The 14,540-nt window shown below is 44.5% G+C and overlaps 1 protein-coding gene across 3 annotated transcripts in view; it reads right to left on the reverse strand.

The window, feature by feature from the left end:
- The window catches only part of REXO1 (RNA exonuclease 1 homolog), a 176,229-nt gene that overhangs the window by 83,837 nt on the left and 77,852 nt on the right, over window positions 1-14,540 (reverse strand). For 2 of the 3 annotated variants that reach the window (XM_033955062.1, XM_033955064.1), the window contains one exon: window positions 568-705. The exons of the other annotated variant lie outside the window; for it this stretch is intronic. In XM_033955062.1, coding sequence (XP_033810953.1) covers window positions 568-705 — 138 coding nt within the window. The remainder of the gene's footprint in view (window positions 1-567; window positions 706-14,540) is intronic. 3 annotated transcript variants of the gene reach the window in all.

A 14,540-nucleotide genomic window follows, 5' to 3' on the forward strand; every position in this document is an offset into this window, starting at 1 on the left:
TTATTAATCACCCACATTTTTCGGCCATGAGAAAACCACACACAGTAATTCTTGAAATGTTTGATGCAATTGCAGCACATGCCAATGACAACGTATGCTCTTAGCAATCGTTGACGCTTGATCTGAAAATGTCAAAACGCATACCATTCTTTTCTCTTCAGAAGCACCACCCACAGGTCTTGGGCTGGTCTGGTGAAAACACCAAGGAAAAATCTTTTTGCAAAGTAAAGTATAATCAATTCTCCCCTAACCAGGAACTGTAAGCCACAGTAAAGGATGCTGGCAACACTCCTGGCCAATAGCACCATGAAAGCACCACAGAGAAACAATGAAAAATTTCAAAAATATATATCACTCAAAAAACAAAATGAAGGAATGAAAGAAGGCATTCACAAAGCAGAATTATGATGTAGTTAGTTTAATGTTTTTTCTCAAGAGGACATTCCACATGCTACATAAAATTAATGCAAAATCCTTTTCCCATTCAAATTAGACTTCTTGAATTCTGCAAGATTTTACCCACTCACCCTCCCTCACTAGGTCTTTACTAACGGAAGAGATACAGACCTTATCAAAGGCTTCCTGTGAAGAGGAGCAAAACTTGAGGCATTCATCAATAAATAGGTTGAGGTACCGCTGGCGGACATTGGTCGGGACTTTGGCGCCAAACTCAGTGGGGATGATGGGCCTCTTTAAGCTAGTACTCTGGAATGTATGGCAGACAGAAATGGAGAAACTGATTTTTCAACTTTGTTTTAATTTTATGGAAAAGATTTAAACAATTATTATTATTATTAGATATTAGATAGGTGTGTCATTCTGAATGAGCGGATAATATCCCAGTGCTCGCGAGCCATACAGAAGTAAATCACTCCAGTTTTTACTCCAGAATCCCTCCTACTTCACCAGAGGGTTTCGTTGCCCCCTTCAATTTGTTCCAAAGCAGGTGATAGTCCCCTCTAGAAACACCTGTGAAGGAGGGGTATGGGGAAACTCCCTGAAGAACAATTCTTTCTGCTCTGAAAATATAATGGACATGTTAAAATATGAAAATAAGTCTACTCTGTATATCCTCAAGGTCTGACTGGCATCCAAATTTCAGATTGGATACAATCTTTCTGACTGAGACAGTAGGCAGGTGCAGCACACAAATGACAGAGCAGAGCTCCAGAATGACACCTATCTACTAGAAAAGATAGTAGCAAGTAAGAACCTAATCTCTTTTTCTAGTGCAATAGATGTGTAATTCTGGAAAAGCGGGACGTACAAAAGCAGCCCCAGAATCTAGGGCAGGACCACTGATGGCCCAAAGGCTGAGTCCTCCCTTGCTGCTACATCCACTCTATAAAACTTGGAACATGTATGTAAAGTGGACCAAGTCACCGCTCTACAAATCTCAGGGGAGACCACCTGAGCTTCTGCCCATGAAGACATACTTCTAGTCGAATATGTCTTTACAGAAACAGGTGACTGCTTCCCACAAGCAATATATGTAGATGAAATGGCTCTACAGCAGTGGTCTCAAACTCACAGCCCGGGGGCCACATGCGGCCCGCCAGGTACTATTTTGAGGCCCTCGGTATGTTTATCATAATCACAAAAGTAAAGTAAAACAAAACAGTTTCTTGATTTTATGTCTCTTTAGCTATAAATGACAATATTATTATTAAGACTTAATAATAATAACTTTATTTTTCTATACCACCATAGTCAGACGACTTCTAGGCGGTTCAACATCGAAAGAAGGCTGGACATTCAGCGAATTACAAATGCATGAGGGGAAAGTTACAGAAGAAAAGGTAGTAGTGGACGGAAATGTAAGAGGGGTTGAAAGTGGGAGGGAAAGTGGGAGGGAAAGTGAGAGGGGTAGGAATTGCCTGAAGATTGCTTTGGGTTGTAGGGGGAAAAAGCGTAGTGAGCGCAGATTGGTCTGTTTAGGTGATGAATTTGTCAAACAGAGTGGTTTTGATAGATTTTCGGAATGCGTTGTAGGTCTGTCTGGTTTTATTTATGTAGTTTCCCAGCCAGGATTTTTGTCTGTTGGCTTGAAACATGAAGGTTCTGTCAAGGTAGGTTTTGTATTTGCAACCAGTAATTTTAGGATAGGCGAAGATGTTTTTGTTTCTGGTTGTTCATGTGGGGTTGTGTAGAGTAAAGTGTGTTTGCAGGTAGGAAAGTGCCCAAATTTGTTTGAAGCAGATGCATGCAAATTTGAACTGTATTCGCATTTCCATTGGTAGCCAGTGCAGCTTTTTGTAGTTTAGGCTAATGTGGTCTTGTTTTCTCAGTCCGAAGATTAAGCGAACTGCAGTGTTTTGTACTAATCTCAGTTTTTTTATTGTGGGATAATAATAATAATAATTTTATTCTTGTATACCGCCATACCCATAAAGTTCTAGGCGGTTCACATCCATTAATTAAGGTCCGTGAAAACACACGGATTTACAAAATTTTGACAAAAGTTACAGGCAATGAAGCGGGGGGGGGGGAACTCTTTGAAGAGATTAAGGAGAGGTAACGGTAATACAGAAGGAAGGGTTGTATGGTATGATATAGCGAGAGAGAGATAAAATTGGGGGAGGGGGGGAGGAGGGAGAGCCGAAGGAACGGGGTAGTGTGGGAAAGGGGAGAGAATAGGGGGCAATGGGGATTAAGAGGCCTGTTCGCGGAAGAGGTGCGTTTTGAGAAGTTTTCTGAAACTAAGGTAAGAGGGGGCCTCGAGTATCATTTGGGCAAGCCAAGGGTTCAGCTTGGCCGCCTGGTAAGCAAAGGTTTTGTCGAGAAATCTTTTGAAATGACATAATTTTAGGGGTGGGAAGACAAACAGCTAGATTCTGCGGGATTTCTTGTTGGTGAGATTCAGAGTGAAATGGTGATTGAGGTATCTAGGTAATAGGCCAAAAACTGTTTTGTAGCAGAAGCAGGCAAATTTGATTAGGACTCTGGATTCGAAAGGGAGCCAATGCAGTTGGTGGTAGAAAGGTGTGATGTGGTCCCATTTGTTCAGGCCGAATATGAGGCGGACGGCAGTGTTCTGGATCAGTTTTAGTCTCCTAAGGGTTTTCTTTGTGGAGCTCAGATAAATGACATTGCAATAGTCTAGTACGCTCAGAACGGAGGACTGTACCAGAAGGCGGAAAGAGGAGTCGTCAAAGTATTTTTTTATGGTGCGCAGTTTCCAGAGCACTGAGAAGCATTTCTTGACAGTAAGATCGGTGTGATTTTCTAGGGATAGATGTTTGTCTAGAGTGACTCCCAGTATTTTTAATGTTTGTTCGAGAGGGAAGACCAAGCCTTTCACTTGGATTGTGGAGTCTTTGATTTTTTCATTGGGGGAGGCTAGGAAGAATTTTGTTTTGTCTGGGTTTAGTTTTAATCTGTAAGATAGCATCCAGAGTTCTATCTGATTACGTATGCTTGTGATGTAGGCTAGTAGATCTGGGGAGAAGGTGGTGAGTGGGATGACTATTGTGATGTCATCTGCATAGATGAAGGATTTGAGTTTGAGGTTATGAAGGAGGTTACCCAGGGAGGCGAGGTAGATATTAAATAGAGTGGGGGACAGAGGGGAGCCCTGCGGCACCCCGCAGGAGTTAACCCCGCAGGAGCTAGCTGAGGAGGAATCGTTTTTGCGAACTCTGTAGGATCTGTTTCGTAGGAATCCGTGAAACCAGCTGAAGACCTGTTCGGCGATGCCAATGTGGGTCAGGCATTCTAGGAGAATGTTGTGGTCTACTAGGTCAAACGCACTGCTCAAATCGAGTTGAAGGATCAAGGCGCTGGAGCCCAGGCTAAAGAGGGTGTGCAAGTAGTCAAATAAGGCTGCAATGATGGTTTCAGTGCTGTGGTCTGTTCGAAAGCCCGATTGATTGTCACATAGTATGTTGAATTTATCCAGGTATGCGGTGAGTTCAGCATTTACTATCCCTTCAGCTATTTTGGTGAATAGAGGGATGCTAGCGATAGGTCTGTAATTAGAAGGGGCGTTTGGGGGTTCTTTCATGTTTTTTATGATTGGGGTTAACATAATATGGCTTTGCTCAGGTGGAAAGTATCCTGAGGAAAGTAGGAAGTTCACCCAGGATAGCATGTTGGCTTTGAAATGGATGGGTGCAGTTTTCATGACGTTTGGAGGGCAGGTGTCTAGTTTGCAGAAGGAGTTAGAATATTTGTTGTAGAATTTATTGAAGGTTTCCCAGTCCAGTGTTTTGAATTGGTTCCAGTATAGATCTGCTCTGGACCCTTGGTCTGGTTTGTATATGTCGGTATCAGTAAGAATGGGAAAAAGCTCAAGGGGATTAGTCGAGGTGGGTAAAGTAGATCTTAGTTTTTGAGTCTTGGAGATGAAGAAATCAGCTAAGGTGTTTGCGGTTAATGTGGGGTCTTCGTGGTTGTTGGTGAGTGTCTCGATGTAGTATAGGTCATTAACCAGCTTAAAGAGATTGCTACTGTTATTTGTAAAGTCACCAATTTTGTGTGAATAGAATTTTTTACGTTTTTCTTTGGTCAGGTTTTTATAGATTTTTAGTTTGAGTCTCCAGGCATCTCTGTGTTCCTGGGATTCGGATTTTCGCCATACTCTTTCCGATTTTCTAAGGTCCCTCTTCATCTGTAATAGCTCTGCATCAAACCATTCCTCCTGCTTTCTAGTTCTGATTTGGCGGGTTTTTATGGGGGCTATTTTGTTTAAAATGTTTGTGCTGTCGTTGATCCAGTCTGTCATAAGTTGTTCCGTTTCTTCGCTAAGTTTTGAGTTCTTTTCGTAGCGGGCACAGAATTCCTCTGGGTCTATCTTTCCCCTGGTGGTGAGGGTTTTGATGTTTCTTGTTTTGCTATTTTTTGAGGGTTTTTGTTGGCAGACAATGGAAAAGTCACAAAGTCTGTGATCAGACCAAAGGGAGTCTGACCAATTGGCATGTGTCCAATTAAATTTTGGGCTGGACAGGACTTTGGAGGAAAAGGTCACCAAGTCTAGTTGATGACCTCTTTGATGGGTTTTGATTGGGGGGGTTTGAAGAAGCCTAGTTGGGTGATGAGTGACCAGAAATCTGATACTTCTGGTTGATTTAGCTGCTCTAGGTGGATGTTGAAGTCACCACATAGAAGGTTGTATGGGCTTGTTAAGGAGTTAGTAAGTAAGGCTTCCGCGAAGTCCTCTTTGGCTAGGTTCCACTTTTTTGGTGGGATATAGACTAGAGTGATAGTTAGGGAGGCGGACAGGGATTTGGAATTGAGAGAGCAGGCTAGTATTTCAGAGTTAGGGGAGGACTTGGTGTTCAGTAAAGAGCAATTGAGGTGGTCTCGAAAGATTATAGCTAGACCTCCTCCTCTTCCCCAGGTTCTGGCCAGGGAGAGAATCTTAAATCCTGGGGGTAGACAGTCTTTGATTATGATACCCTTGTCAGAGTGCAACCAGGTTTCAGTGAGTAGGACAAAGTCAGGGTTAGTTTCAGTCAGCCAGTCTTTGATAAGAATAGCTTTGTTTCTCAGTGATCTAATATTTAGGTAGAAACTTAATAGGTTCTGTTGGTTGGAGTGGGCGACTGGGTAATCGTGAGAGTAGGCTAATTTTTTTAGCGACCTAGGTTTTTTTGGGTAGAGCTTGTAAGGGTAGCGGGAGGGTGGAGGATTAGGGGATGAACTGGTATTAGGTTGTTTCGGTGGAATGTGGAGTGAGACCATAGGAACTTTTGGTTTTACCGAGCGGTATAAGGAGATGTGGACAGGAATGGGGGTTGTGGCATAAGGGTCTGCAGTGCATATTCTAAGGGTGATGAGATAAAGTAGAAGCAGAGTTGCATATTGATGGGAGTTAGGCCGTGCCATGATTCCGCGCTCAGGGGGAGGGGGGGAAGGAAGGGGTTGGGAGCACAGAGAGGGATGATTAAGTGGTAAAAGATTGGGAGATTAAAATATATATATTTTTTTTTTTTTTTACAGATTAGTCAGATTAAAGCAATGCAGTAAGGTAGGCAAAGAGCATAAATATGCAATAAAGTGAGATAGATAGAGAAGTCCCGAAGCCTCTTCCCTGCAACAGGGTGGTCAGGCTAAGTTGGGGCAGCTCTCGGTATCAATGGAGCTGCCCTGAAGAGGTGAAAAACAGGCAGAAGAGCTGCAGGGGGTTTCGGATAGCGGAGCTGGGCTCCCACGCTGCCTGAAGATCTCCCTCTGCTGCACGAGGCAAATCCGACGTTGGGGCAGCTCCCGGTATCGATGGAGCTGCCCTGAAGGAAGCACAGGCAAAACTGGGCTGCAGGGGGTTTCGGGAGGCGGAGCTGGACTCCCACGCGTCCCGAAGCCTCTTCCCTGCAACGGGACGGTCAGGCTAAGTTGGGGCAGCTCCCGGTATCAATGGAGCTGCCCTGAAGAGGTGAAAAACAGGCAGAAGAGCTGCAGGGGGTTTCGGGTAGCGGAGCTGGGCTCCCATGCTGCTCGAAGATCTCCCTCTGCTGCACGAGGCAAATCCGACATTGGGGCAGCTCCCGGTATCGATGGAGCTGGTAGACGATGTTGCAGTAGTCCAGGGTGGATAGGATCAGCGATTGCCCCAGTAACCTGAAGGATGTTGTGTCAAAGTATTTTTTAATAGTCCTTAGCTTCCATAGAGTGTAGAAGCATTTCTTCATTGTTAAGTTTGTGTGGTCAGCCATGGTCAAGTGTGTGTCTAGAGTGACACCCAAGATTTTTATGGTTTTGGAAATCGGATATTCGTGGTTGTTTTATTTTTAATGATGTTTTCGTTATTTTGTCGTTGGGGCTTGCCAAGAAGACTTGTTTTCTCTGTATTTAGTTTCAGTTTAAAATTGGTGGTCCATTTTTCGATTTCTCTCATTGTGTGTGAAAGGATGTCTATAATTTCAGTTGAGATGTCATTTAAGGGGATTGGGATGGATATATCATCTGCGTATATGTAATGTGTTAAGTTTAATTTTTGTAGTCGGTGACCTAAGGATGCTATGTAAATGTTGAATAAAGTAGGCAATAGAGGGGAGCCTTGGGGTACCCTGACAGGTTATTCCATGGGTTGGAGTATTTTCCATTGCTGGCTACTCTGTAGGATCTGTTTGTTAGGAATTCTTGGAACCATTTCTTTACCTTTCCCAAGATTCCCATTGCATCAAGGCACAATAGCATGATTTCGTGGTCTACTAGGTCAAACGCACTGCTGAGGTCTAATTGCAGGATCAGTGCGCTTTTGCCTTTGCTGAAGATATCATAGAGGTGGTTTAATATGGAGGCTATGACCGTTTCTGTGCTATATCCTTTCCTGAAACCTGATTGATGATCGCCGAGGATGTTAAATTTGTCTAGGTAGTTTACCAGTTGGAGGTTGACCAATCCTTCCTGTAGTTTTGTGAAGAGGGGAATGCTTGCTATGGGTCTGTAGTTGGATGTTAGTGCTGTAGAGGTTTTCTGATCTTTGGGGATTGGTGAAATCAGTATGTGGGGCCCATGTCTTTGTTTTGTGTTCCGTTTGTAAGGGCCGTTGTTAGCCAAGTGAATAGTTCCATTTTGAATTCAGGTGGGGCAGTTGTCATGATTTGGGGGGGACATTCGTCGAGTAGGCAGTTTTATTTGCTGTATTTGTTGAATAAATTTAGGAACTGATGCCAATTTGGAAATTCAAAGTGGTCCCAGCTCATGTCTACTCTGGTGTTCTGGTCGTGGGGTTCGAGATAGTGGAGGATATCGTTTGTGGGAGGATATCGTTTGTGAGTTGCTTTTAGGTTTGTGATTTTGTTTTTAAAAAAGTTGGCTAGGGCTTGGGCAGATGGGGTGCTCTCTGTCATTTTTCAGGATTCTTGTTGTGTCTGTTAGTGTTTTTACTAGTTTGAACAATTCTTTGCTGTTTATTTTGTCCGTACCTATTTTTTGTGTGTAGTGTTTTGTGCGTTTTTCTCTAATCATATTTTTGTATGTTTTCATTTTTTGTTTCCAAGTTGTCTTATCTGTTTCTTTGTTTTTTTCCAGATTCTATTTCTTAGCCAAAAGAAAAGATTTATAAATTATAAAGAGAGTTTGACCTCATGCAAAATTATCATTTCTTTAATAAGACATTTTTTCTGAGGCCTTCCAAGTACCTCCAAATCCAAAACGTGGCCCTACAAAGGGTTTGAGTTTGAGACCACTGCTCTATAGGCACATCTGGAAATTGTGGCCTTGGAAGCTGGTGCCCCATGCCTAGCTGGATTTGTAAGCATGAAGAGATAGTCAGATAGCCTAAATTTGTTGGTGACCTCAAGGTATTGGAGAAGTACTCTTAATATTCATCTTCTTCAAAATCCAGTCCTCCTTCTTGGAACCCTGTGGACTGAACACTGGTAATCTGACTTCCTGATTGATATGGAAAGCCGAAACAACCGTTGGCAAAAAAGATGGGATAGTACGCAAAGAAACTGCCAAGAAAAAGCCTGTAGTTCTGAAACCCTTCTCACTGGCCACAAGAAAAACAGTTTTGAGCATCAGGTCCATCAAAGAAGCTTCCTTCAGCAGCTCGCATGGAGCTTGGCCGAGACCCTGCAAAATCATGTTAAGCTCCCATGAAGGAAATGGAGGTTTTACCAAGGGCCTGAGACGTAGTGCTCCCTTTAGGAATCTGGCTGTGTCTGGATGAGACATTAATGTAGCTCTTCAGTCACGAACCCTGAAACAATACAGTCCCACTTCTTGGACTCTAAGGGACACCACTGTAAGTCCCTTGTTAAGGCCAGCCTAGAGGAAGGCCAACACCACAGAGATCAGAGCAGAGAAAGGTTCCTCCTTTACCTTGATGCACCAGTGCTGGAAAGTTTTCCATGCCTTAGTATAGGCAAAGATTGTTGACAGCTTTTTGGACCTGAGCAGAGTAGCAATGACTACCTCTAAGTATCCCTTGCACACTAATGCCTCACGCTCAAGAGCCATGCTGTAAGAGCAAAGCGATCCAGATCTTCAGTGACTACTGGTCCCTGAGAAAGGAGATCCAGCTGCATTTGCAGTATGATACTATGATCTGTCTGAAGATGCACCAGATCTGCATACCATGGTCTATGTGGCCAATCTGGAGCCACAAGAATGACCTTTCCCCCTTGGCTTGCAATCGTTTAGAGGATCCTCCCCATAATGGGCCACAGCAGAAACACGTACAAAAGCTTAGTGGCCACGTTTGGACCAGAGCGTCTATACCTGTGTTTCCGGGCTTGGACCTTATGACTGAAGAAGCTGTTTGCCTTCTTGTTCTGTGCTGTTGCCATAAGATCGAACGTTGCGTGATCCCAGCAATGAACAATAGTTTGAAAGGCTGATGCAGATAGCGTCCATCTCCCCGATCCAGTATCTGTCTGCTGAGGATATCGGCTTGGACATTGTCCATGGGCATACCCCTCTGCATAGCTTCCTGAGTAATTGTGACACAATTACTCAGGAAGCTATGCAGAGGGGTATGCCCATGGCTAACAATTGAGGACAGAGTCACCAGTCCATACTGGCCCAGGCTTCCGGTGTCCAGGGCAGAGCATTTGCAGGAGGTCCAACTGAGGTGACCAGTATGATAACGCATTTTGGAGAGGATGTTTGTGAGCTTTCACCCAGGAAACCATGTCTATTGTGGCTGCCATGGAGCCCAGCACTTGGAGGTAGTGCCAAGGGTACGGAGCTGGCTTGGCTAGCAAGCTCATTATCTGAGCACAAAGCTTCTGTCCAAGTGCCTCTGGAATATAGACACCGCCATCTGCCATGTTGAACAAAACACCCGGGTATTTCAGAGACTGACTGAGAGTCAGACAGCTCTTTTGGAAATTCACTATCCAACCCAGGTTCTGCAGAACTTGAATCACATGAGCCATGGCTTGCTCTCCCTTCGGTGAAAAACGGGGGTATGATCAGCCAGTCATCCAGGTATGAATGAACCTGTAATTGAACATGCAAGGTGCTGTTGTCAGCCAAAAGGGAAAGGTGAGAACTGGTAATGGTTTTCCAGAACATGAAACCTCAGGAACTTTCTGGAGTCTGGAAATATGGGAAAGTGCAAACAGGCCTCTGTCAAATCCAGAAAGGCTAGAAAATGCCCCATTGCAATCATCGCTATGACAGATCGAACTGTCTCCATGCGAAAGCACGGAACTTTGAGCGCTGCATTGACATCGAGTAAAATCAAGAATGGGTCTCCAATCGTCTGAGCCTTTCTTTGGCATGATGAAGTATATGGAGTATTTTCTAAAGCCCAAGTCTTTAGGTGGCACAGGCTCTATTAATTGAATGTCTAACAATATCTGCATTGTGGCTTCCACCCTGCCTGCTTTATCTGGTTGCGTCGCTGGGGAGTCCACAAATCAGTCCGTTAAGGGCCAAGTGAATTTTATCTTGTAACTGCTCTGAATAAATTCCAGTAACCAACGATATGACAAAATCTGCACATACTCTGAGAACCATCCCCCTAGCTCCGGATCTGGCAACATTGTGCTTTCTTGAAAGTTATAGAGGAACGAGATCTGGAGGCCTGGCTCCTGAGAATTTCTTTCTGGATCCTTGGAAGGATCTCAGAGAGGCGGTTCCTCCTGAGTACTACCGAAAATACCTGGAGCCATGAAAATTAGACCGCCCTGAGCCTCTAGAGGTTCTGGGTCTGCTGTAAGACAGAGATTTTGGTCAATAATCAACTACACTGGTCATGAGATCATCCAGTCCCTTACAGAATAATATTTGTCCTTTGAAAGGAAGTCTGCTGAGAGTAGTCTTGGAGGTAGAATCACCAGCCCATTGCTTGATCCAGAGCATTCTGCAGGCTGAGATTGAAGAAGAAACTTTGCTCATGACTGATGTCGTCGTAAAGAGCATCCAACACATAATCCACCCCATCAATAGGAGTTGGGGCAAAGGCTCACCACTAGCCAGCATAAGACTTCACAATCTGGTATGACAGGCGCATGTAACAAATGAAGCTGCTGTGGCAGCTTTGATTCCTAAGCCAAAGCCTCAAACTGTCTTCTGAGAATCACATCCACTCTACAATCCTGCATATCCTTTAATACCATGCCTCCCTCTCTTGGCAGGGACCTGAATTTAGTAACCTGCGCTACCAAGGAATCTACCTTGGACTGAGCGAACTGCTGGGGACACTCCTGTACCATTGGATACAGATACTTTAAGGGACCCTTCAGGATGCCAGGGAAACGAAGACTGGGCCCTCACTCCACTCATAATAGAGCAGGGACTGCAGAGAATCAGCAATAAGATCCAACAGAGCAAAGAGTTTAAATAGACGGAGGGCCATAGGATCTTTCCTTTGATCGAGTGCCACCACTGGTTCTAACGCACATGCACCTGTCTCTGAACCTGCATCTCCTGACAGGGACGGTGCACTATGAGACAGAAAGGGTATGGTAAGAGACCCTTCATCCTTTGAATCTCCCTCAGAAAGGCTCCCTAGATCCTAGCTAGACTCAGACAGTGAGGCAGATGCATCCTGGGAGCTCCCGCCTCCTCGTGTGCCATCAGGTGCGCTGTCAGATTTCTGTTTGGAAGTTACACAGTCTTGAAAGGCTCTCCAAATCAAATTAACAAATTCTGGAGAGGATTCTGGCTTATGTCTCTTGGGCTCCACGGCCTTCGCACCCCTGTGCTTAGGACACCGCCATTCCAGAAGAAATTTAGGCCCCCAACCAACAGGCTTCCTGCCCATTCCTCAGCCCTAGAGAGCAAAGAGGAAGCTAAGCTCTCATCTTCCTTTCACGTGCAGTGCGACATTTGGCACAACGGCGCTCTTTGGGCGTCCATCCACTGCTAACCTGGCATGAGGTAGGGTTAAAAGAACCAAATGACTCCTTCCCTGCCAGCTTTGAGGCAAAACGAGGTGATCTGAAGCTTCTAGAGAACTTTAACAAAAAAAATAGGGAAATCCAAGATGGCCACAGAGGCATTTTGGCACCAAAAAATGGCTCCAAACCACTTAAAAAGAAAAAAAAAACCTAGCAATTTCAGGATTTTAGAGGTGGGGGAACCTAAAGGAACAGGCAGAAACCTTTAAAAAGATTTACAGACCTCTCGCCTCCCCCATCCCATATTCCTCATAGGCTGTAGCAACCTTACTCACTGTGACCTGTGCTGGCAATGTTCTGCAGACTGCTCCAGCTCAAAAGGTAGCTGGATCTGGGAGAAGAAATCACTGGCTCAAAACAGAACATCCTTCCAGCATTGAATCTTTGGGCTGCCAGTTTAACCAGTGTGTGACTGAGCCTCCAGCCCCACAGATGCAAAAGGGGGGAGGAGGAGGGAATCAAAATGCAGCAGGCACCCTGCGAGACCCCACTGATCCCCCTACAGATGCCTAAAGCCTGCACTCCAAGTCCCTGAAATGCAGTAGGTGAGCAATTCTACAAGGGGAATGAACTCCAAGCTTCAAAAATAGCTTCTGCAGGCTGGCCAACAAGTACAAGGGATTGGCATGTCAACTGCAGACTGTAGTCTGCTTCACCTCCATGCAGGCAGGGCTGTACCCTCAACTAGGGGAACTCTTAGCACTGAAATCAAGCAAAAAAGACAACGAAAATACAAACAAAAATAAAGAAATAAGCAGATTAGATCAGACAGACTCTTTCCGGCTCAAGTGCAGAAGGAAAAACTGAAGGGGCAGCAGAGACCACTGGTGAAGGAGGAGAGATTGAAAAGCTGGAGTTGATTCATTCTGCATGGCTCATGAGCACTGGGATATTGCCTGCTCATCCAGAATAACACACTTATTGCAATAGAATTAGTATTATAATGTCCAGATGGATTATAAGCATGATACAACTGCATTACAATAGTCAAAAACAATATACTAAATCATGGTACTTTCTCAGTATTTCCAACCTATCTCTGTATTCCATCCCCCTGCTGCCCCCTCGCTAATCCTGGCTGGAACTAAAAAGTGACTCCTCTAGACACTACAATCTAGAGAAACAGTAGAAGAAAGCTCCCCCTAAAGTAGAAGTCACTCAGATCTTGTATACTTCCCTCCATCTCTCCTTCCGAATTGGTCTCTCAAGGTCATTTTGCCAGTATGAAATTGATCTATTGCCTTATCCTTCCTGAGGGGATTCCTCCGATTGTCCCTTCATCATGTTTAATATGTAATTTTGTGTTCTCAAAGACAAATCCTGACTAAAAATTGTTTTCTCTCCCTAGGGATAGATTTGGCTAGTATTAGTTCCCAACCCATCGAGATATGCAAATTACTTCTCCATTGCCAATATGTTGGGAGTTAACACTCTACCCAACATTTCAAAATAGGTTGGGTTTTTTTTAACTCAACAGACATGCCTTCCTAACAAATAAATGCTCTCCTTTCCTCTGTAGTCCTAACCCTTCCCACTTGTCCAAGATAATCTCCTCAGGAGTTGACTATTTCCCATCCTACTAGTTTCATTACCATATATACTGAAATATAAACCGAGATTTTTGGGCCAAACAAATGGCCCAAAAATGGAGGGGTTTCTGTTTATATGAGAGTCTTCCCCCTCCAACAAGCCCCCCTCCGAACCAGCAGACCCAAGCCCAAACTCTGCGCCCCTGCCTCTACCTCCATCGGCCGTACGCTAGCGTTTCTTCCCTCCCTCCCAAGCAAGAGTAACCACAGGCCTAGCAGCACATTGGAGCAGGAGCGATCCCATTCGCTCCTATTCATTCTTTCTCTGCAGCAAAAATGGATGCTGAGACTTTCAGCAGCAGGTTCTCTAGGCTATTGAAGCCTCACTAGTAAGTGGGAATTGCTCCTGCCCTAACATGCCACTAGACCAGCATGATGTCGTGGTAGGCCTTGGGGAGGGTTTAACTCTTGATTGGGAGGGAGGAAGGAAGGAAGGAGGGAGGGAACGCCAGCTGCTGGCCGGTGATGGGTGTGTGGGCGCGGGTACGCGCTGAAGTCTGTCGATTCGAGGGGGAGGGTGGCGGTGATGGAAGGGGAAGATTACTGGGAGAGAAAGTGGTAGGCACCACAGGGAAGGTAAAGGGAGGAAAGGTAGAATATAAACTTTTTGGTTTACATTTGAGTTACCATTTTTCCCCTAAAAATGGGGGCAAAAATGGTATATTGGTTTATACTTGGATAGGTTTATATTTGAGTATACTTCTCCCTTCATATTCACGGGGGTTAGGGGCAGAGCCGACCCACGAATATGGAAAAATCACAAACAACTTTTAGGGCTGCTATTTTTAAATTTGTAATCATGTACACCACTTAAGATATTTGATAAGTGGTATATCAAATTTTAATAAACTTGAAACTTGATAGGAAGAAGTGCAAAAGTGGCATTCTGAGACTCAAAGGTGGAGGGGAGGAATATGTAGAAACTTATATGAAAAGGCTGAATTGCTTAACAAATATTTCTGTTCTCTGTACTCAGCTGAAGTGCCAGGAGCAAGATAGCAGAAAACAAATGCAAATAGGGCTGGAGGTGTGGTAGACTCTGATCAATTTTCGGAGGATTGTGTCTGTGACCTCGCTAAAGGTGGATAAAGTGATGGGCTCGAAAGGTGTACATTCAAGTGTACTGAGGGAACTTAGGAAAATTTTGGAGGCT

The sequence above is a fragment of the Geotrypetes seraphini genome, chromosome 8 (genome assembly GCF_902459505.1).
Source record: "Geotrypetes seraphini chromosome 8, aGeoSer1.1, whole genome shotgun sequence".
NCBI classification, from domain to species: domain Eukaryota; kingdom Metazoa; phylum Chordata; class Amphibia; order Gymnophiona; family Dermophiidae; genus Geotrypetes; species Geotrypetes seraphini.